At 37.9% G+C, this 24,493-nt stretch overlaps 1 protein-coding gene across 1 annotated transcript; it reads left to right on the forward strand.

The window, feature by feature from the left end:
- Positions 1 to 10,585: 10,585 nt before the first annotated feature.
- Positions 10,586 to 12,237, forward strand: PGK2 (phosphoglycerate kinase 2). Its single transcript, XM_043450223.1, has one exon. The coding sequence runs from the start codon at positions 10,703 to 10,705 to the stop codon at positions 11,954 to 11,956; it is 1,254 nt and encodes a 417-aa protein (XP_043306158.1). The 5' UTR covers positions 10,586 to 10,702; the 3' UTR covers positions 11,957 to 12,237.
- The last annotated feature ends 12,256 nt before the right edge of the window (positions 12,238 to 24,493 follow it).

Genomic DNA, 24,493 nt, shown 5'->3' on the forward strand with positions numbered 1-24,493 from the left:
TTACAAAATATCAGTAATATTACCTGTGCTGTACAATATATCCTTGTAGCTTATTTTATGCATAGTAGTTTGTACCTCTTACACCCTACTCTATCTTGTCTCTCCTCGCGTTCCTTTCCTGACTGGTAACCATTAGTTTATTCTCAATATCTGTGAGTCTGTTTCTTTTTTATTATCTTCACTAGCTTGTTGTATTTTTTAGACTCCATATATAAGTGATATCATACGGTGGCTGTATTTCTCTGTCTGACTTATTTCACTTAGCATAATACTCTCCAAGTCCATCCGCGGTGCTGCAAATGGCAAACTTTTATTCCTTTTATGGCTGAGTAATATTCCATTGTACATATATATTGCATCTTCTTTATCCATTCAACTATTAATGAACTCTGAGGTTGCTTCCATATCTTGGCTACTGTAAATAATTTTGCTTTGAATATTTGGATACAGGTATCCTTTCCAATTACTGTTTTTGTGTTTTCTTCAGATATGTACCCAGAATTACTGTATCATATTGTATTTATATTTTTAGAGGAAATTCCATACTGTTTTCCATAGTGGCTATGCAAATTTATATTCTGACAACTAAAAAATGTCACTTGTCATCTGGTTCGGCAAGAATTGAGTCATTAGCCACTGTAGTTGCTGACCTTCAACACTGAAAGGAGTTTAGGGTGGAGATCAGGAATGAGGCACTCTGTGCTCTGGGAAAACTGGTGGAACAGGCCTTTAGACAATGAGATAGTGTCAGCAGAAAATTTTATGGACCCAATTTCTTGCATTTTTTCATATCTAGAAAAGCATTAAAATCCTTTTTCAAAGACATATATGCTCCTTGAGACTAGCAGCAATCTTCTATTGAAATACATGCCGAAATTACATATATATACTAATGTCCCCCCACCATCACTTTGGAGCAGTTTGTCAGAGCTATCTGAGAGGCTGTCTCCCAGGCTATAGCTCTCAATAAGCCCCAATTAAAACTGAACTCACAGCTCAGTGAGTGCATTCTTTTTTCAGTTGACAATTCTTACTAACAGGATACAAGGGTTCCTTTTGTCCAGATCCTCAAATGTTATTATGATGATAACCATTCTGACAGGTGTGAGGTGATATCTCTTTGCGGTTTTGACTTCTCTGATGATTGGCAATGTTGAGCATTTTTTCCTGTGCCTGTTGGCCGTGTGTACATCTTCTTTGTCAAAATGTCTTCCCGGGTCTTCTGCCCATTTTTAATTGGGTTGTTTGTGATTTTGATATTGAGTTGTATGAGCTATTTGTATATTTTGGCTATTAACCCGTAATTGGTCATTTGCAAATATCTATAGATTATCTTTTAGTTTTGTTGGTGGTTTCCTTTGCTGTGCAAAAGCTTTTAAGGCTAATTAGGTCCTATTTGCTTATTTTTTTTATTTGATTTCCTTTGTCTTAGGTGGCAGATCCAAAAATATATTGCTATGATTTATGCCATGGAGCGTTCCACTTGTTTTCTTCTAGGAGTTTTATAGTTTCCAGTCTTCCATTTAACTCTTTAATCAATTTGAATTTACTTTGTATATAGTGTGAGAAAATATTCTAATTTCATTCTGTGACATGTAGCTGTCCACTTATCCCAGAACCACTCACTGAAGAGACTATCTTCTCTCCATTATATATTCTTCCCCCTTTGTCATAGATTAATTAAACATAATTATTTTTGACTCTCTATCCAGTTCCACTGATCTGTGTGTCTGTTTTGGTGCCACTGCTATACTCAATTAATATAACTTTGTACACACTGCATTTATACAATTTACCATATGCATTTAAAATTATATTTTTTATAGTCAACACTCGGCAAATATTTGTAAATTAATTGCATACAATGTTTTTTATTTCTGCTTTTCATGTGCGTATACAAATTATAATGAATATATGGAATCACTTCCAACTTAGTAATATTTACCTTGCAATTGTAAGGAGATCAAACCAGTCCTTCCTAAAGGAAATCCGTCCTGAATATTCATTGGAAGGACTGATGCTGAAACTGAAGCTCCAATACTTTGGGCACCTGATGCAGAGAACTGACTCATTGGAAAAGACCCTGATGCTGGGAAAGATTGAAGGCAGGAGAAGGGGACATCAGAGGATGAGATGGTTGGATGGCATCACCGATTCGATGGACATGAGTTTGAGCAAGCTCCAGGAGTTGGTGATGGACAGGAAAGCCTGGCATGCTGCAGTCCATGGGGTCGCAAAGAGTCAGACATGACTGAGTGACTGGACTGGCTGACCTTGCAATTAATGAGACTGAACTCTGTGTTTGCTTTGCTGTGATATATGAAACCACATGGGATGTTACACTACAAAAATTTTTAAGACATTGAATATACTTATTAACTATAAAATATTAATTATAAAATGTTATATAAACATCCTAAAATTAAATATGATTTGTATTATGCAGATTTTTTTTTTACTTATATCACAGCTGTGATTAAACATCAGCCCTGGGATGATGAAAAAGTTTGTTTTAGGAACACTCAGTAGTTGGTTGTCCTAGTCACATTCTCGGATTTCCTACTAAAAGTTGTGAACTCTGCAAAAAATAAAAAGTCACACACATTCAGATGCCAGCATCAGTTGCTCATGTATGCTCACCTTACAGGTGCCCAGGAGACAAACTCACTGCCCAGTTTTCATCTTGCACCTGCCCAATGGACTCACCTGTTGACCAGGGATTCAGGATGCTATTATGAAGCCAGTCAGTTGCACGTGCCTACACTGCGGGCAGGAAGCAGGGTGTTTCCCTGATAAAGCCAGGAAATGTGTTGACTAACTCAGGTGGAGCCCCTTGTATTATCCTCTTAGCCACCAGTACATTCTACACTCCCTTCTTCCTGTTCGTGCCATTTATAACATAAGGCATCTCCCCTGCAAACAACTGTCACTTCCTGACAAATGGAAGAAAAATCTGAAGTCCCACACAGCTGTCTACCTTGCCATTGATGTTATAGGGTAATAGCTCTGGGAATCTGGGATCCCTGGCCCATGGCATGTAATTGTAAGACAATTACACAGGTTTGTGGAGTTGTTTTCGACTTTTAATTAACCAATTCCTTACTCTGTCTTACAATGAAAATACTCTTAAGAGTAAAATTTCTTAAATGTTGTAAATGCATCTTTTGAAAAATAAATCTGTTGATGAGCTTGACTCTCTGGCTTCTACACAGTATTTGGTTACAATTTTAACTGCAATAATCACTTCAGAAATATTATTTTGAAACAAATGGTTTTTATAACACAATTTTTTTTGTTTGTTTTAGAAGGTGACTGCCTACAATTTGGTTCTTTTGGAGAAAATAAAACACAACCTAACCTTAGCAAGACACCAATCCTCTCCTAGGATTTGCTTGACATAGAAATGGTTTATCTTGTTTATTTATGATGATTCTTTTTTTAACTTAAAACATTATTTATTTTTGGTCGTGCTGGGTCTTCATCGCTACATGGGCTTTTCTCCAGTTGTAACGAGTAGGGACCACTCTCTAGTGGCAATGCGTGGGCTTCTCATCACAGTGGCTTCTCTTGTTGTGGAGAGTGAGCTCTAGGGCATGCGGGTTTCAATAGTTGTGGCACAAAGGTTCCGTAGTTGCAGCTCCCAAGGCTTTAGAGCAGAGGCTCAATAGTCGTGGCACATGAGTTCAGTTGCTTTGCAGCACGTGGGATCTTCCCAGCTCCGGGATCGAACTTGTGTCTCCTGCACTGGCAGACAGATTCTTCACCACTGAACCACCAGAGAAGCCCCTTTAGTGATTCTAATTTACTTCAGTTTAGTAAAATTAAAGTCCCTATCTAAGACTTATATCATAGGTTAGTTCTATGCAGGGCTTATCTTAATCAATAACTGATAACAGAGATTGGTAATTTGCATGCAAAAGTTCTATAAGAGTATCTATTTGTGACGTGGGCAATTCAGCCATTTAATTTTGGCCGCATGTTTATCTGTTGTAGAAAAGGACAAATAAATAAGAAAGTCAATAAAATAATAAGCAGATAAACTACAAACTTTAAAAGGTATGCATTGCTCACATAAATGCAATGTATTGCATAACTTTTTAGCTTTTTGAAACTAGTTCTACAGTGACTAACATGTTACAAGCACATAACTTCCCCTTCTTTGTCTTTAAGAACAATCCCAAGTGCTTACTAAAAATGTTTAGAATGTAAAAAAAAAAAATTTAACTTTGCAATTCACTAGAATTTCTGAAAGAGAGATTAATTGCTTCATAAAAAGTAAGCCTAATATTTACTGAGAGATTAGTCTGTATTGGTCATAAAACAAGTGATTCAGTTAGCTTATACTCATACAGATTTTTACCTCAGTACCCAGAACTCTGTATGTTTCACAGTGAAATGTATACTTCACATATATTGTCATCAGAAAAGTTAAATGAAACTAGAGTGAGCAAAATGCGTTACATGACTTATTAATAGAATAATAGGTTATATCCATATCTTATGACTTACTTCAAAGTCTTGTTATCAACATCTACAAAATTTAAGAGCAGCCATTGAGAAACAAAAACAGCTGAGGAGTCACTAAAAGACAAGCTGGATTTATGAGGAGGGTGCCTGAGGCTGGGTGAGGAGGGTAATAGGGAGATACTAACCAAAGGGTACAAAGTTTCAGTTATGCCCAATAAGTCCTAGATACCAACTGTACACCATCATTCCTATGGTTAGCAATACTGTGTTGTGTACTCAAAAATTTTCTAAGAGGATATATCTTATGTTAAGTGTTCCAATCACATAAAAAATAATAAATGAAAAGGGTAGAAGAAAACTTTGAAGATAATGGGTGTGCTTATGGCGTTAACTTGTGGTGATGGTTACATGAGTGTCTCTCCCAACTCAAGTTGTATACATCTAATATGTACAGCTTTCCATATGTCAATCATATCTCAATAAAGTGTTTTATTTAAAAAAAGAGAAAGAGAGAGAAGAAACTATGGGGGGAAAATAGACATGATGGAGAAGCAGTTATCGGATATCTGGACAAACAAAATCCGAAAACTTCTGGGCAGGAGCAACAGCAGGATATAGCATTGTCTACATACCTATGTGAACATAGGTAAATATTTGATACAATAAAATACACATTTCAGGTTGACCTAGACATGAGATGACAGGAATAAAAGCAGTGAAAGTGACAAGGGGCCTCCTCTGTTTACACTTTTCTCTCGTATCAACAACTACTAAACATCTTGCGTGCATGCGTGATGCTCAGTCATTTCAGCCATGTCCAACTCTTTGCAACTCCACAGACTGTAGCCCACCAGGCTCTTCTGTCTATGGGATTCTCCTGGCAAGAATACTGGAGCGGGCTGCCCCTTCCTCCAGGGGATCTTCCTGACGCAGGGATCTAACTCATGTCTGCTTGCATCTCTTGCATTACCCACTGAGCCACCTGGGAAGCCCACTAAACATCATGCTAACCCCTAAAAATATATATACTTGTTGCCATGCACAGTCAACTTCTTCTGCTAATATTAAAATAAGAATTCCATTTTTTTCAGTCAATTTTATATTGACTGATGAAGCATGGCAACTAGGGGTAAATGTTGGTGTTTTAGTATTTTCATCTAGTAGGCAATGTTATCAATTGTATTATACGTAGTTATTGTATAAGCCAGTAAAGAGGAAAAAGAAAAAAAATTACTGTGAAATGTCTTCAGTACCAGGATTATCCTAATTTCAAAGAAGATAAACTGTCAAAAAAGCAAAGAGTATCTGAAATATGCCTGATATTATAACAAGTGTTCAAAATATTACTGAGTTTCTATCAACAATTTGATTAAGACATGATAGGAAAAAAAAGAAGGAAAGAGAAACTGGTTTAATTATTTAGAGGTTAAATGATCACTTAAGTCATTTGTTTGTTGCTTGAGTTTTCTCTTTAAACTACGAAACTTCAGTAAAGAAGTTTAATATAAGATCAAACTATCAACATAAACAATGTTTTGCAATACTGGCAGTAACTATGGAATAATATAAAAGCCAAGTTACCATTCATAATAACACTAAAAACTCTAGAAATTGTGATCATTACTTATTTAGACAAATTTTACTAAGACTGAAATACTATTTAGTTCCCCAAATTCATTTAAATATTCTGGTAGAATAAACCTGCCCCGAGTTGCTTTACTTTTTTACAAAAAGACAGCCTCAGTGAGATTAACATTCTGATTTTTTAGAACTTAAAACACCTTTATTTAACTTTATTTAAATGATATGTTGCCTAGATATAAAGGTTTTGGGGAAAAGTTGCTTTTTGCTTATTGTGATAAGTAGACTCTCAATCTGAAGCTTTTTCCTTGCATGTGATCTGCTTTTTCATTCTATAAACTTCAAAACAATTTTTTTTCTTTCCCTATCTGACTAGATTCCCTTAGCATAATACCCTCAGGTATCATCCATGTTGTGGCAAACGACAGAATTTCCTTCTTTCCTATGTCTGAATAATATTCCATTGTACCACATCTCCTTTACCCATTCTCTATTTGAAAGTTGTTAAGAGAGTAAATCACAAAAGTTCTCATCACAAGAAAACAACAACCCTCTATGACCCACCTCCCAGAATATTGGAAATAAAAGCAAAAATAAGCAAATGGGACCTAATGAAACTTAAAATTTTGTACAATAAATGAAACTATAAGCAAGGTGAAAAGACAGCCCTCAGATTGGGAGAAAATAATAGCAAATGAAGAAAGAGACAAAGGACTAATCTCAAAAATATACAAGCAACTCCTGCAGCTCAATTCCAGAAAAATAAATGACCCAATCAAAAAATGGGCCAAAGATCTAAACAGACATTTCTCCAAAGAAGACATACAGATGGCTAACAAACACATGAAAAGATACTCAGCATCACTCATTATCAGAGAAATGCAAATCAAAACCACAATGAGGTTCCATTATACACCAGTCAGAATGGCTACTATCCAAAAGTCTACAAGCAATAAATGCTGGAGAGGGTGTGGAAAAAAGGGAATCCTCTTACACTGTTGGTAGAATGCAAACTAGTACAGCCACTATGGAGAACAGTGTGGAGAGTCCTTAAAAAACTGGAAATAGAACTGCCATATGACCCAGCAATACCACTCCTGGGCATATACACCCAGGAAACCAGATGTGAAAGAGACACGTGCACCCCAATGTTCATCGCAGCACTGTTTATAATAGCCAGGACATGGAAGCAACCTAGATGCCCATCAGCAGACAAATGGATAAGGAAGCTGTGGTACATATACACAGTGGAATATTACTCAGCCATTAAAAAGAATTCATTTGAATCAGTTCTAATGAGATGGATAAAACTGGAGTCCATTATACAGAGTGAAGTAAGCCAGAAAGATGAGCACCAATACAGTATACTAATGCATATATATGAAATTTAGAAAGATGGTAACGATAACCCTATATGCAAGACAGAAAAAGAGACACAGATGTATAGAACAGACTTTTGGACTCTGTGGGAGAAGGCGAGGGTGGGATGATCTGAGAGAACAGCATCAAAACATGTGTATTATCAAGTGTGAAACAGATCACCAGCCCAGGTTGGATGCATGAGACAAGTGCTCAGGCCTGGTGCACTGGGAAGACCCAGAGGGATGGGATGGAGAGGGAGATGGGAGGGGGGATCGGGATGGGGAACATATGTAAATCCATGGCTGATTCATGTCAATGTATGGCAGAAACCACTACAATATTATAAAGTAATTAGCCTCCAACTAATACAAATAAATGGAAAAAAAAAAAAGAAAACATTTGTAACAGTGTGTGGTGATGGGTGTTAACTAGACATTGTGGTGATCGCTTTGCAATATACCCATATATTGAATCATTTTGTGGTGCATCTGAAACAAATACATTGTTAGATGTCAATTATATATAAATATAAGTAAATAAACAATAAGTAGAACTATAAAAAAATGTTTCTTGATATAGATGTTCCTAAATATTGTTTCCGGAGTATGTGTTTGTCTCAAGTCTGTTTGTACTATGTTATGGGCTCTTTTAACCTGAGATGTAACATGTTTATTCAATTATAGGATATCACTTTTTTCAACTGTTCTATCACCTTCATGCTCTCTCTATCCCTTTATGACATCTCTGTGATGTATAAAGAATTGTTAGTTCCCACACACCTTGGCTTTGTCCTTACCCTCTTCCTCTTGGTCCTTTTTTAATGTATTATGTACTGATTCCTCCACAAATTATCTGATCACTAATTCATTCTTTACTTTTTTATCTATTTTACCATGCAACCTATCATTTTGAATTATACGTTTCAACATCTTTTATGTCCAATGTGTTCCAGTGTTTATGCTTTTTAACTGCTTCATCAGCCTTCCTACTTACATTATCTTTTTTGCTTTGAGATTATTTTCCCATTTATTTTAATCTTGTGTCTAATTCTCATGAATTTGACTTGTGATATATTGTGCTGTTTATTGCCTTTCTCTTTTAGGGTGGGAGCACTCAGATATATTTAATTTTCCCTCTATAAATATTTTTTTTGCCTTGATTACTACCATCAGCTGGGTGAGCCAAACTCCAGTGCTAATCACATTTGTGTGTGTATGAGTGTGTTGAAACTGGAAGAAAATATCAAACAAAAAACCTTTTACATTGCAGTGATTCCCTCTTCCTTATTTCTATTTCCACTATGGGTATTATCTGTTCTCTAGGAAATGTTACAGTTCATCCACTTTAATAACTTCTATCTTCATATCATCAGTTGAAAGGAGAGCTTGCCAAACTGAAGTATAACTGTTCCTGACTCCTCACTCTAGTCTAACCCCAGCACCATCCTCACATTCTTCTACAATAAGACAGAGTTAGAACCAATTCCAAGGCACTGGTTTAATGCTTCTAGTGCAGGGTTTCTTTATCCCTTTTTTTTTTCTGTTTCTTTCTCACTTGACTTTTTTTCTTTTTTTTTTTTTTTGCTGAGTTGGGAACCCAGAACTTACTCATCAAAGCTCATGAGTTGTACACCCTTGCTGCTGTTTCTATTAATTCTCTCCTGGTCACACTTGCAACAAAAATCCTCAACAGTAGTCCAATAGCTCTTACTGGGTTTTGCACTTCTCCCTTTCCTTCTCCCTTTCTGCCCCCCCTTTCCACGCCTCTTGCCTTAAGAATCACAAGAGCTTAATAATCTTAGGTTCCCATAGGCCTCCTGTAGGTTTGGTAGCTGGGTTGCCATTTCCTTCTCCAGGGGATCTTCCCGACCCAGGGATCGAACCTGGGTCTCCCGCATTGTAGGCAGGCACTTTATCATCTGAGCTACCAGGGAAGCCCTTTAAAGTAAATCTACTTAATCACACTGGCATCTCCAAGACTAGATAAGAGACAGATAACCAGCATCTTTGGCAAATGTCTCCATCTTGTACAGAAATTATGGACATCTGGCCATATGTTGAATATATGTTGATATATATTCCTCCACAACATTTTCTTATGCTGAATTCTTAAAATCAACCAATTACTACAATGTATACATTTAACAACTGTTAAAATGTATCCATTGGCTAATCTATAGATAATGTTACTGCATGAGTTATAGCTTGTGGGATCTCAGGCACTGAAGCAGGCCATGGCAGTGAAATTCCAGAATACTAACCACTAGACTACCAGGGAACTTCTCAATGAGTTATTTTCAAATTCATTCTGAACTGAGTAGAAAGTAACACAGTTTTTATACCTAAACCAATCAGCCACATATACTTGCTCCAAAAATAAAAACCCTCACTCATTTTCAGCTCAAATAGATGTTTTCATCCTCATGAAACCATGCTCTTTTCAGATGAATTTTGAAGTTATGCTGGTAGTGAAACAGAGGGAGAGGAGAGAGAAAAAGGTAGGGAGCTTCATCATAATTCTGTAGCCTGAAAGAAATGTCACCACAACCTTGAGCGCTTTACTGGCATCCCTTTGCTATGGTCTTACGGGCTTCTCTGGAAGAAGCCACCATCGTTCCCTCACAGTAGTCTGAGAATGGAAAAAGCAAGGTAACGATAATATGCTATTCCCACCCCACACCCGAGAATATACCTAAAGCCAAAGTCGAACACAAAACTATGCTCTTAACAAAGATATCTGTCAAGATAAGGAATAAAACAGAAGCATATTATATTGCCTTGAATAAACAAGGTGTCAGAGACCCATTATTTCAAATTTTTCCTTTAATGGGGCGCTGCACAAGTTTTTACCCTCAATATAATCAGGATCTGACAGAAGTGAGGGCATTTTTTTTTTTTCTTTTAAAAGAAAAAAAACAATCGTTAAAAGGGATGTGGGAAAGAAACAGCAGGAGGCATATACCTCCGAATCGTTCTAATTCCAGTTTCTTCACCTCTTCAATAGTCACCCCCAAGCCGCCAGTTCCGGGTTCACCCTCAGCGCCGGCAGTTAGAATCTGCACGACGCAGCACACTCCAAATTCAGACTGACAGGACCATTGACAAATCGCCAAGCCAGTTTCCTTTCCCCGGTCCAATCATGGCTGGCCTCGTGGGAGACTTACTGCTGGAAGAAAGGGGCAGGCCAAGGGGAAAGGCGTTAGGAAACACCACCCACCCAACATCTCACCAGCAGTACAGTGGTTCTCTTCAACACCGGGATTTATGTGTTAACCTGTCTTTGTATCATCAAGATGTCTCTTTCTAAGAAGTTAACTTTGGACAAAGTGGATGTGAAAGGGAAGCGAGTCGTCATGAGAGTTGACTTCAATGTCCCCATGAAGAAGAACCAGATTACAAACAACCAGAGAATCAAGGCCTCTCTCCCAAGCATCAAGTACTGTCTGGATAATGGAGCCAAGTCAGTCGTTCTTATGAGTCATTTAGGTAGACCTGATGGTGTTCCGATGCCTGATAAATACTCCTTAGAGCCTGTTGCTGCTGAACTCAAATCCTTATTGGGCAAGGACGTTCTGTTCCTAAAGGACTGTGTGGGTCCGGAAGTGGAGAAGGCTTGTGCCAGCCCAGCCACGGGTACGGTCATCTTGCTGGAAAACCTGCGCTTTCATGTGGAAGAAGAAGGGAAGGGCCAAGATCCTTCTGGAAATAAGCTTAAAGCTGAGCCAGATAAAATAGAAGCCTTCCGAGCATCTCTCTCCAAGCTAGGGGATGTGTATGTCAATGATGCTTTTGGCACAGCTCACCGGGCCCACAGTTCCATGGTGGGAGTGAATCTTCCCCAGAAGGCATCTGGATTCCTGATGAAAAAGGAGCTAGATTACTTTGCCAAAGCCTTGGAAAACCCAGAGAGACCATTTCTGGCTATACTTGGTGGAGCCAAAGTGGCAGACAAGATCCAACTCATCAAAAATATGCTGGACAAAGTCAATGAGATGATTATTGGTGGGGGAATGGCTTACACCTTCCTTAAGGTATTGAACAACATGGAAATTGGTGCTTCCTTGTTCGATGAAGAGGGAGCCAAGATTGTCAAAGAAATTATGGCCAAAGCTGGAAAAAATGGTGTGAACATTACCTTTCCTGTTGACTTTGTCACTGCTGACAAGTTTGAGGAGAACGCTAAGGTTGGCCAAGCCACTGTAGCATCAGGGATACCTGCTGGCTGGATGGGTTTGGACTGTGGTCCTGAGACCAATAAGAAGTATGCAGATGTGGTGGGGCGAGCCAAGTTAATTGTGTGGAATGGACCTGTAGGGGTATTTGAATGGGATGCTTTTGCTAAAGGAACAAAGGCCCTCATGGATGAAGTTGTGAAAGCCACTTCCAAGGGCTGTATCACCATTATAGGAGGTGGAGACACTGCTACATGCTGTGCCAAATGGAGCACTGAAGATAAAGTCAGTCACGTGAGCACTGGAGGAGGTGCCAGTCTAGAGCTTCTGGAAGGTAAAGTCCTTCCTGGAGTGAATGCCCTCAGCAACCTGTAGTTGACAAAGTGTCCCTTCCTACTCTTTTCTGTCCACAGCCTGTAAGTCAACTTAGTGCTTTCACATCTCAACTCAACTTTTGTTTAAATGAACCTTTAAATCAAAACTCAGGCAATATGACCAAAGGATGGGTCGACCATCAGAAACTCTTAACATCAGCAGAGCGATGCAACTCGTTTTAGTTATGCCATGCATTTGCTTACTCTCTTCAAGTTCTCATTTGAACTTTACTGTTGTGATTCATAGAAAGTGAGCTACTTATTAAAGTGAGTTGAATAAGCTGAAGCTCTCTCTCTTAATTTTAGACCAACTTTATTATTGTTTCACTACTTGAACCATGGAAACAAGACAAAAAAATGTTGCTGAGAAAGGGTGGGATAGAAGCAAATTATTAAACTGAAAGTGTCCAAGTAAACTGAGAAAAGTAAATACATTTAAGAACTTGTGGGAACCATTAAAGCTCTGCTAAGGGAAATTTTTTCTAAATAAGAAAGAGAAATAAAAGATACATATTAAATCTTAGAAATTAAAAGGGGAAAAAATTAAACCCAAGGAAGGAAATATAGCTGTGTGTGCAGATATACAAGAGTACACATGCATACCTGTTAGAATGGGAACTAAAAATTAAATCCAGATTTTAAATAAGTAAGTAATTGCTTTATTTTTAAAGCTGGTATTATTTAATAAATAGATAACATAGCTGTTAAATCTTAAAATTGGGTTTTTGAGATAAAAATATGTGCATATATATAGTTTAGTTATGGGGAAAAGTAGTACACATATGTAGTTTATTGTGGGGGAAAGTAGAGATGTGAGAGCACTTCCATATTAGAAAATAGTATAATAAAATACTAAGAAATGTACAAGAAATGAAAATGCTTACTGGAGAATATTTTGCTTAATTCTGTGAACCAAGGGCTAGTCCAGGGCAATGCTGTTAACAAATTAAGAGTGCAAATGAACAGTGCAGGATTTGAAGCAAGATTATAACCTGTTATTCTCTTGCATAGAAGTCTGGGCTAAATAGGTGCTCTCTTCTCCATGAGGTCATCTTGTGAAAAAGCTTGCTCCTCCCGATAAAGGAGTTCCATATGCCTAAGGTATCTGTCGGAGTTTTATTACCTGATAGGCAGCCCAAAGGGAAAGTTAGTACAAGACAGTGTTATTTCTTTTATATACCAAAAATTTCCAAGATTTTTTTTTTCACTTATTCTCTTGGCTGTTAGCTGTGTGATAAGTTCTTTTGTGCAGTGGAAGCTTGGGAATGTATTCTCTCCAGTCGAGCAACTTGTATTCAACTGAAACTCTGTTACTAAAAGGAAGTAGATTCTGTTACTAAAAGGAAGTAGGGATAGGAATAAATACTGGCGTAAAAGTAATGGTTTCTGATGGACTGGTACTCTGGCCACCAAGTATCTATGTACGAGTATCCATGTATCCCTTCCTACATGTAGAAAACATGCCTTCTTCAAGACGCACAATCAAATGTCTTATTCAGTTACTGCATTCCACTCAAAACTGGGTACCCCTGGGTGATACACAACCTTTTCTATGTGATCCATTGGGAAGTCCAACAGTCTGGTGAGTTAAAAAAGTATAGTCATTTCTTTTTCTTACACTTCCAAAGCCCCTCTGCATACATGAAAGGTGAAAATGAAGTCATTCAGTCGTGTCTGACTCTTTGGGTCCTCTGTGGCTTCTCCGTCCATGGGATTTTCCAGGCAAGAGTACTGGAGTGGGTTGCCATTTTCTTCTCCAGGGGATCTTCCCGACCCAGGGATTATACCTGGGTCTCCTGCATTGCAGGCAGACGCTTTACCCTCTGAGCCACCAGGGAAGCCCATACATACCCACCTGATAATACAAAAGTGGAAAAGAAATGGAATGACTGCAATAAAAATCTTCATCTAAAAAAAAATCATTGGTTCATTACATGTATGAAATAAACCTTGCTGGATAGAAACTTCAAGAACTCCCTGACCTGACAGTAGGAGGATTTCCTTGATCACACTCTGATTTTCTTCTTTGGAAGGAAGTTACTTCTTCATTGTCTATTTTTGGCCCCAGGTTTCATTATCCTGGAAGTTTCTTGTTTCCTAATCTTCCATGCCATCTTTTGAAGCAGATATTGGAAAGCTGGGCCACTTTAGGCCACTGTACAGCTTTCCTAGCATCATCCTTGCTGGTGAAGTTTAAGAAACCAAGAAATTCTTTATATAATCACACAATTAAAAGCTTTTGAAGACCAGACCTAGTGATTTTTCAACTTTCTCAAGAATCAAGATTTCTGATCTATTTAATTCCCTGTGAAAGTGTTCTCGGGAGGACAAATAGTCTTGAAGCAGGATCTTATTTCACATTCCAGGAACTGAAGCCAGCCACCAGTCTAGCAGGTAGACCACCAGGCTAGAGGCTAGAAGCAAAATTCCCTGACTCTTACCCCTCTTTGAAAGCAAAAATGTTTCAAGGAGGCAAAAACTGCAAAACAGATACAAAGTTTATTCGTGGAAACACGGCACAACTGGGAGAGAACACAGATTAACAGTTGAAGTCAGAGCAGGGTAGAAATACACACCTGGGGAGGAATGTGGGCATCCTGAATGAGGAGTGCAGTAAGGAGGTGATTTAAATCACTTACATAAGACAGTCCTTCTTTTTTTTTTTTTTGTTTACCTTTGGCCAATTGTTTCTTTTTTCACACCTGAGTAGTCCTAAGACTCTCCCAGAAATGCATGAGCAATTTTTTGCTAAGACGGATCCCACTGCAGAGGTGTATGGGTGCATATCCATATTTATCATGGAATGGCACTCCCTTCGCTTTTTGATCCCCAGTGATCCTTCCTGCGTTTGTGCAAACAGGGAAGTTTTCCTTGACCTCAGGTGTGGCATCTTATCTCTTCATTGCAGTAGAGCTCAGCTTCTGCCACTAGCTTTGTCCTCAGAGTGTCTGGGTGAGAACAAAACTTCAGTTTTATTCCATTTGATACGTCCCAGCTGTCCAGCCCAGAAGCCCATTTATCTCTCACGTCAAAAGAACTTCACCCCAAAATCTCTTCTAGCTATAGTTCTTAATCCTTTGACTTTTGCTTTTTATTTAACTGGCTACTTTGCTGGGTCCATTTCCCTCTTCCTCATTTTAAGCGTGGTTAACTCGTGGCCCCCTGAAAAATGTAGGCAGTGATGGGGGGCAATACCTATAATCACGTCTTTGCCTGTGACCTTCCCATATTTTTATCTGAAAAGTCCACATGGGAGATTTTGAGAAAAATTCCGAGTGGCGTTCTTTCTCTTGCTATTTGTGATATTGAGACAGTTTGCTTTTTCAACTCTGCTCTCATATTCTTGGCCTCCCTCACCTTTCCTGGTCTATTGGCCAATTTAGGTTGCAGACAACAAGCAGATTGTCCAATATTTCCTGACTATGCTCATTGTTTGCTTAAAACTGCATGTAACAGCCAAAACATGCTGACAGTCTGCTTCTTTCTAAACATTTTCCCTGTGCTTTTAGGCTTTGTAAGAAAGTGTTCGGTCTACTCCATAGCACAGGCAATGGTTTTACCAACTGCCATGGGAGAAAAATGGTCACCACCTTCCAGCCCTCCATGTTGTTTTACTCACTTTCCTTTACCTGACCCCTAGGTGAATGCTATAATTCATGAGTTATATTAAGGCAGTGTCCCTATTACAGGCAGCAATTTCTAAACTAGCCAGTCTAACAATGAGTGATTTTCAACTGGGGACAATTTTCCCCATATTTGCAAAGAATGGAGACATTTTTGTTTGCCACAAATGGAAGAGGTGATGGTGCTATAGGCATCTTGCAATTGCAGCCAAGGATGCTACAAAACATCCTACAAGACATAGGACAACCTTCACAACAAAGAACTATCCATATCAAAATGTCAACATGGGAATTTCTTTCTTCTTCTTGTGACATTCCAGGGTGGTTATGGGTAAGTAGACACTTCTTGAGTTCATCCCAGTACTCAGGCTAGCAGCATGGCTGCCATCAGCTGCACTTGGCCTCCATTTCTAGGAGCAAGAACCATACAGAAGCCCTCCTGAAGAGTACCTGAAGAATTAAAGCTCAAAAGCACAAGTAACCCTGCTCAATATTCTAATCGCCCATATGGGGAAAGAACCCGAAAAAGAATATATATATATGTGCTGTTCTGTGCTTAGTCACTCAGTCGTGTCAAATTCTTTATGACCCCATAGACTGCAGCCCACCAGGCTCCTTTGTCCATGGGATTCTCCAGGCAAGAATACTGGAGTGGGTTGCCATGCCCTCCACCAGAGGATCTTCCCAGCCCAGGGATCAAACCTTTACTGGCTGAGCCACCAAGGAAGCCCAAGAATACTGGAGTGGGTAGCCTATCCCTTCTCCAGGAGATCTTCCCAATTCAGGAATCAAACCAGGGTCTCCCGCATTGCAGGCAGATTCTTTTCCAGCTGAGCTACCCAGGAAGCCCTGAATACATGTAAATGTATGACTGAATCCTGAAGCTAACGCAACATTGTAAATCAACTATAGTCCAATAAATTTTTTAAAACAAGAATTAAAGCTCATAAAAATGCTTCAGAAGATATAACCTCTCATCATCTGAAAATAAACCTCATCTGGAAACTAATTTCTACCCGAATGTGGCCTCTGAATGGATAGATGTTTAAATGCACACACATGCAAAATCAGTGTTAGCTTCTGTAATGACTCCTTTCTTGCATTAAAATGTGTTCAGGTGGTTCTTTGCTACCTTTACCAAAAAAGGAAGAAAAGAGAGATTAAAGAGAACATGATGCCCTTCAGGGTCCCCAAGGTAGGACGCTGTTTCTTCTCAGAACATTCTTCATTTTCTCTGAGGACCCTCATGTCTGTCCAGAGAAGAGCAGAGCAGCGAGTTGATTGAGAATATTTCTGTCAAGAATTCTAGTTAAATTCTATAGATATTTTAGATGTTATTTTTTTCTCTGAAAACATACACAGTTCTTTCACAGAAAGCAATAGGCATAAGTTAAATGTGCTATTTATAGTGATTGATTAAAAATTGCATTCAGAAAAGCAAAAATGACCTAACATATATTTAAAGATGTGTTTTTAACTGAGGCAGTTACATTTGCTTAAAGCATTTAATATTTATTTTCTTATATATTCAAAAAACCTTAGAATTATTTTGGACACTATGATGTCTATAGAAGAAACATGATTTTTGTAAGCTCATATGTGTGGAAGAGAAAAGAAAAGGTATAATTATTACATGCGAGGTCACCTGAGCTCAGATACTAAAGGAGGGAGGGAAGGGAATATGGAAGCAGTGGGAAGAGGTCAGGAGGATATTAGAAACTGTGACAGAATAATCGGTAAGCGTTGTTGACCAGTTAGAGATGGATAAGCAAGAATGCATAGTGAGAGAGAATAATTTTGACCACTATAGTAGAAGTAAGGGATAGGATAAAACATATTTTAGTATTCAGTATTTTAAGACGCATACACACAGCCAGTGGTTTTAAATTAGATAAATAAATAATTGCTCAGAAAAACTTCAGGTCTTAAAATAAGCCATTAGCAAATAAAGCCTTTAAGTGTACTGCAGAGAGATGATATCTTACCAAAGGGATAAGGCAACCTCAACTTGCCCAGTGAGAAATACCTAGTAGCAAGTTCTCAGCGGCTTGTGATTGAGAATACTTAGACCAAACAAACTAAAAGAATCAAAATGAAAGCTGTAGAACAAGGTTATGAATGTGTTCTTCCTGGGCTAGCAGCAAGAAAACCCAGAAACTTGTTAGAAATGCAGACTACTGGGCCACCCACCAGACCTACTGAATCACAAACTTTGGGTAGAATCCAGCAGTCTGTGTTCTAACAAGCTCTCCAGTGTTCCTATCTTAGCTATTCTGAGAAACCACTGGTATAGAATAAAGATCACTTTAAAAGGGAATAGGAACCAGTGGTCATCACACTATTTCCATGTTAGTTGAGGCAAATAATTTCACTTTTCTGAGTGCATATATCTGGAAAAAAAATGTTATATTATTCATATGTTATCTGAGGTTCCTTCTAGGTCCCAAATTATATGGCTCTAAATTACTTTTTGGTATATTTGAAACTACAAGACTCTTGAAAAAGAGGGGAAAAGGACCAAGAGCTAATAGACACTAAACTGAAAAGGGGAAAAACATCAGAACTTTGGCTCTCCAAGATAAATTTCCTTGCAATTTGACTGTACTTTGTATATATGAAAGTGATTTCCTCTGAACTACAGTGTCTTGAGCGCTTAATGTAGTACAAATAGAATGAAATATAGTGAAATATATTGAATTACTCTTTGCCTTATTAGAGTCATTTAGATAAAGAGAAGATGAGTCCAAAGTTCATGTCTATAGGAGAAAATTGATTATTCATAGAGGATACTTGGATACTTGTACATTTTAGGATTTGCTTTTTTTTTTCTTGTGTGGCTTCGGTGGATGTTTAAAGCTCTTATTTGGTTACTTGTGAAGATAGAAATATAGAGTCGAAAGAGGCTTGGTGTTCATGGAATGCTGTCTTCTAGAGTTTAAGTTGGTGCATGCATTATCTTTTCAACTAGGAAAAATCATCTACAACTGAGAAGAATATGGATTTAACTGGACACACCTAGATAGTACCACTGAAAGAAGCCTTACTTTAATTTCCACTGCCCAATCCACACATCCACAGGAAGGATTCAACCCTTGGGACTTTTGGTTCTTTATGCAAACCACCTGTTTCATGCTAAGATTATTGGGACTTTTATTGTTTGCATACCCATCTCTCCCAGCTCTGGACAGTCAGAGTTTACATCTTATTCAAAGGCTCTACTCCAGAGTACCCTAGCACAGGATTTAGCACATAGAAGGTTTCTGTTGATCATGTTGTATTTTATAAACTGAAAGTGTAGTCACATGATATTTGAAGATAAGTGCTAAAACACCAATTGCCCAATGAAAGCAGAAATGTGACAATGTTTCCAGTGCCGCATAAAAGGAAATTCACTCTCACAATCAGGAAGTTTTTCTTAACTTTCAAAAGAAGCTGAATATTCCACTTAGTATGCTACAGAAATAAAGCAAGCTGGCTAGGATACAGAATGATCAATTACTAGAGAAAAACAGAAAGATTTTTAACTTGTACATAACCAATGAGCACTTGGAGAAGGAAATGGCAAACCACTCCAGTATTCTTGCCTGGAAAATTCCATGGACAGAGGAGCCTGGCAGGCTACAGTCCATGGGGTCACACAGAGTCAGACACGACTGAAGTGACTTAGCACCAATGAAAACTCATTACTGAAAAATCACAGGAAGTTGATATTGATAATAAACATTCTGCATATTTTACCAGAGAAAAGATATATGCATCCTTAATTTCTTGTCTACAAAGTGGAAATGATATTAAGGTATTAGTTGTGTGTGTTTATGTGAAGATGATAGGAGACAGTATTTCTCAGGCACTCATCACAGTGCTTGGCAGAAAGTTCTAAGTATGTAAGCTTCTTTGGATTAAGAATGTTTTCACAATATCAGAGTTCCCTTGGAAAGATGAAGCATTTGCATGAAATAATATATATTTAACAAAGATATAGGCCTTCCTTAGTAAAAATATTTTGATCCTTCCTCAAATTATGCTTATAACAAGTAGAGAATTAGAGGAAGCACTTTTAATAGAACTGTCCTATAAAAGATAATTGGAGAAAAGGCATGCCTTCTCAGAGGGGAAGGTGAAGTTGGCCTGAGAAATCAGAATTATTTCCCCAAAACTGACAAACTACTGCTACTTAAATTCTTTTGGACAGTGCAAAAGTGGCCAATGCAAAAAAAAAAAAAAAAGTCCCACAATTACATTTTCCTGTAGTCCTGAAAATGTTATGATTGAGGTTTCCTGGGTTGGAAAGACCACTAGTGCTAACACAAGTTTGTTTAAAGGTTTAAGAGGACTGGGAATTTCAAATCTGAAGGTGAGACTTAGCAGAAAAGCTTGCCAACAAAATAGAAATAGCTTGAATAAAATGTGATCTAGAATTTGTGTTTTGCATAAAATATCCCAAACAAAAATCCGTACTCACCCTCCTCAGAATGGTCAAACTGAGAAAGTGAATCAAACTGCATTAGACATACTGGGGTATTGCCAACAGTCCAAAGATGTCAGTGAAAATATCATAAAAATATCTGGCAAACTTGGATGATATGCCTAAAAGTGAAGCCAGAGAATTTACTCCTAACCCTTCAGAGTCTGAGTTGGGAATTCCTTGGAGGCACCCAATGGTGTTTTGGAACCTATTCTTGTAGTAATTTATAATATAAGCAACTGCATCCTGATTTGACCTCCAAACGCTTTTTACATGCATATCTTTTACACTATAATGACAGTACTACATATGTGTAAAGTCAATATTGCTAGTATGATTTCATCCCATTTCTTAGGTATGGACATAGTCTACATTTCATTAGTATTATAGAATTCAAGTGGAGTTAACTAAACGGAACTCTGTTTGCCTTCCTTATTCAACCACACTAAGTACTTGCACAATGATTTTGCAGAACCACAATATTACCTAAATCTGAAAATACAGTAATGCTAAACAAGGAAATGCCATTTATATCTCCTTTCCTTCTTTTGTGTGATTTACACCTTATATACCCAAGGCTGGAATGAACTAGATGGTGTAATGTCCATTTCATAGTTTGAAATGCAGGTTACTTACAATTATATGTGCTTGTAGTCTCCTTATTTCTAACCCCAAAGAAACAAAATAGTCTTAAAAAGTCACACCAACAGTTATTTTGAGGGGCCATGTCAAACTTGGACAGTTCCCAAATACCTATAAAATCCCTCTGGGTTCACTTACACATGGAAAAAGGACTTACAAAATTGTATTTTTTGCAAAAAGATGACCAGCTCTTATGCACGGTTAATGATTAATGACTGCGGTGCAAAGAATTACAAGGCTTCTATGCTGAAGGGCAACACCCACAAGTGGGACAAGAATTAGGCTCAAACCAACTCTTTACAGTGACCTTTACAAACCACCCTATTTCATTTTATTTCTTCACAGAACTTTCAATAACTACCAATTATACTTATCCAATCAGTAGAATAATTAATATCATAAAGATAATCATACCCTTAAGACCAAAAGAAGTCTTAATTTCTCTTTTCTGCTCTAGTGCTGGTTTTTAGCCCTCCATATGTAGAAGGTTGGAGAGTGACACAGAGGAAAGAAATGAGCACTGGGGCCACGCAGCTACCGGGCTGGCTTGAGCACTTTTCCTGGTTGGCCCTGTGGGCCCTCATCCATCCAGACACAGGAAGGGGCTTTAGAAATTTTCATGCAAAGCATAGTGGCCCCCTGAGATCCGTATCATGGGACAAGGAATTATTTTCACAATTGATCTATAATAATGCTGAGCTCATTTACAAGAAATTCTTACCTTCTCATTTGTTCACTTTGTCAGACTTTGATTTGCCTTGTCATGTGCTTAATCCCAAATTCACTTAAGGTTATTCTCCTTTCTCTTATCATGTTTAAATATGTCTGGTCCTTAATGAGCTATCTTCATCTTATTTTTTCTGGTGTCCATCCACATCTCTGTCCTATTCATCTTCCTGTACTTTTTGTACAGAATAGTTTGTGACATTCTTATTTTTTTCAATACAAATATATTCATTAAAAGAAGCTGCAATCATCTGACAATTTCACTAAGTCTTCTGACATAGTTGTACACCAAAATTTCTGTATTGAAATATATATAATTTGCTATGAATCAATTTTAGCTCCCCATGACATTATGCATGGGCATTATTAGTATCAATTTTTTAAAGATATAATTATGTGTAGATATGTTATGTTCAATACTGTTCTTTGACATGGGCAAGCAGGGTCCCTGCCCCATACCCAGGTTTCAGGAGGTCCCTGTGTCTTGGAGTAAGGTTCTTGAAAACATCTGAAGTCCCTCAGAAGTGTGTCCTGACCCTATATGTGTGGGTCCCACTCCTAGTTACTTCCCTTTGGGCTACTCTCCAACTCTCTAACCCATAACTGCGATCCAGATGCTCCTAAAGCATCATAATTGAAACTTTAAGCTGTCTTGGGCTACATGGCAAGACTTTATTTAGTTCCAGATAGGCTGCCTGGTAAATAGATTGCTCCCACTGGTCATTGTGATATTTTTTTAAACAGGAACAAATGATGTTGGGCCACCAGAATGGTGTTTGCATGCTGATTATAGTTGAGTTGAGTGGTTTACATAGGAAAGAGTCCTATAAAATATATTTTCTAAGGGCTTTGCATACCCCAGGAGAAGCCCTAGATATATTATTCTCTGAATTTATTTTCAAAACAGTAAAGGTGTTAAAAATACTTGTGATAAAAAGGAAACATTAGAACGAAAGGTACAAACTTTCAGTTATAAAATAAAGAAGTCATGGGAATTTGGCAATGTACCAAAAAAAAAAAAAAAGGCAGCCTTATATTTGATAGGGTTGAGAATGATTATATGAGATTAAATAAACATTACTGAAATATTTGCAGGGAGGCATTGCTTCTTATTTCTGCAATCTTATTAAAGATTTCTGGAGAGGTCATAGACTAAAGAAGTTTCTGAGAGCAAAGTCTCTAAGAAGAACATAATCACTGACTGTTCTTCCCTTCTTGCCAGGAATACTAGCAATTACCTTGCAAATGGATCCAAGTCATGGAAACAGACAAAGAATTCTCTTTTACATCATTGACAGCTGCCAGCATGTCTAATCTCCTTATTGGGACCTCTATATTCAAAATATAATTTACATATTAGTAAAATTCATAAGCAAAATCTACTTTGGAGCAATGTCAAGAGAGAAAAGCAAATCAGTTCAGTTCAGTTGCTCAGCCGTGTCCAACTTTTTGTGACCCCATGAACTGCAGCACGCCAGGCCTCCCTGTCCATCACAAACTCCTGGAGTTTACTCAAATTCATGCCCATTGAGTCAGTGATGCCATCCAACCATCTCATCCTCTGTCATCCCCTTCTCTTCCTGCCTTCAATCTTTCCCAGCATCAGGGTCTTTTCCAATGAGTCAACTCTTCGCATCAGGTGGCCGAAATAGTGGAACTTCAGCTTCAGCATCAGTCCTTCCAATAAATATTCAGGACCGATCTCCTTTAGGATGGACTGGTTGGATCTCCTTGCAGTCCAAGGGACTTTCAAGAGTCTTCTCCAACACCACAGTTCAAAAGCATCAATTCTTCAGTGCTCAGCTTTCAGTCCAACTCTCACATCCATACATGACTACTGGAAAAACCATAGCTTTGACTAGATGGACTTTTGTTGGCAAAGTAATGTCTCTGCTTTTTAATATGCTAAGTTGGTCATAACTTTTCTTCCAAGGAGTAAGCGTCTTTTAATTTCATGGTTGCAGTCACCATCTGCAGTGATTTTGGAGACCAAGAAAATAAAGTCTCTCACTGTTTCCACTGTTTCCCCTCTATTTGCCATGAAGTGATAGGTCCATATGCCATGATCTTAGTTTTCTGAATGTTGAGTTTTAAGCCAACTCTTCAGTTTTAAGCCAATAGGAAAAGCAAATATGAGGAAATTATGAGGAATTACAAAGCCCATACTGTATCAAATAATTCCAAGAGCAGGAAATTTCTAGTGTCTCTATGTTAACTGTAAAGAGACACAAAGTACTGTGTGTTCCCCTATGCTAGGCTTTGAGTTAGAAATCAGAGGAAACTTAAATTTCACGTGCTTTCAATCACTGAACCATAATGATGGTTCTAATTAAATTCTGATGTATTTCACAATGAAGTTTTATTCTTTTGTAACATATAGTTGCAGATCAAATCCAGGAACAATTAAGATACTTCCATTCTAGTAATTCCTATTTAGGGCTGGCTGGAATCTCAGAAGAAAAGGTTCAAGGATTAAGCCACGGTCAACTAAAGGTCTAAAGACAAAAAATAAAGAACTCTTCTTCCCTGCAATTAATGATGGAAATCCTAAAAAACTAGTTACAAATAAGATAGCCTCATATTTAATGCTTAAGGACAGGGAAGCTTGGCGTGCTGCAGCCAGTGGGGTCCCAAAGAGTCAGACATGACTTAGTGACTGAACAACAACAAAGTGTTTTATCTGAGAGGAGAGAAGATCTTTAGTAAAGATGAAAAATAATTTTAATAGCGACAATGACAATAATTAGTAAATTTGGAAGTAAGAATAGAGTTTAACTTTCAATTTTTCCTATCTATTAGCTATATGATCTTGAGATGTTTAACTTTTCTAAGCCTCCATTCTTGTGAAATGAAGATAGTCATAGTTTTCTATTATTAGAGCTTTCATTAGGAAGCATTAGGAAGTCCCATGTGATTGGAGCATCACCAAGGAGGGACGTGACTTTTAAAGGAAGCACAAGTACTATTAGTTGAAGAGAACTCTTTAGAGTTTGGAGCTGGTACAGCGAAAGTCTACCATAAAAAAAGGGGGGGGATTAGGAAATAAAATAAAGAGGAGCAATGGGTGAGTTGAAAGATGGTT

The sequence above is a fragment of the Cervus canadensis genome, chromosome 28, assembly GCF_019320065.1.
Source record: "Cervus canadensis isolate Bull #8, Minnesota chromosome 28, ASM1932006v1, whole genome shotgun sequence".
Lineage (NCBI taxonomy): Eukaryota > Metazoa > Chordata > Mammalia > Artiodactyla > Cervidae > Cervus > Cervus canadensis.

Coding starts and splice junctions, on each gene's coding strand:
- PGK2 (XM_043450223.1), top strand. CDS start 10,703: ATGTCTCTTTCTAAGAAGTTAACTTTGGACAAAGTGGATGTGAAAGGG.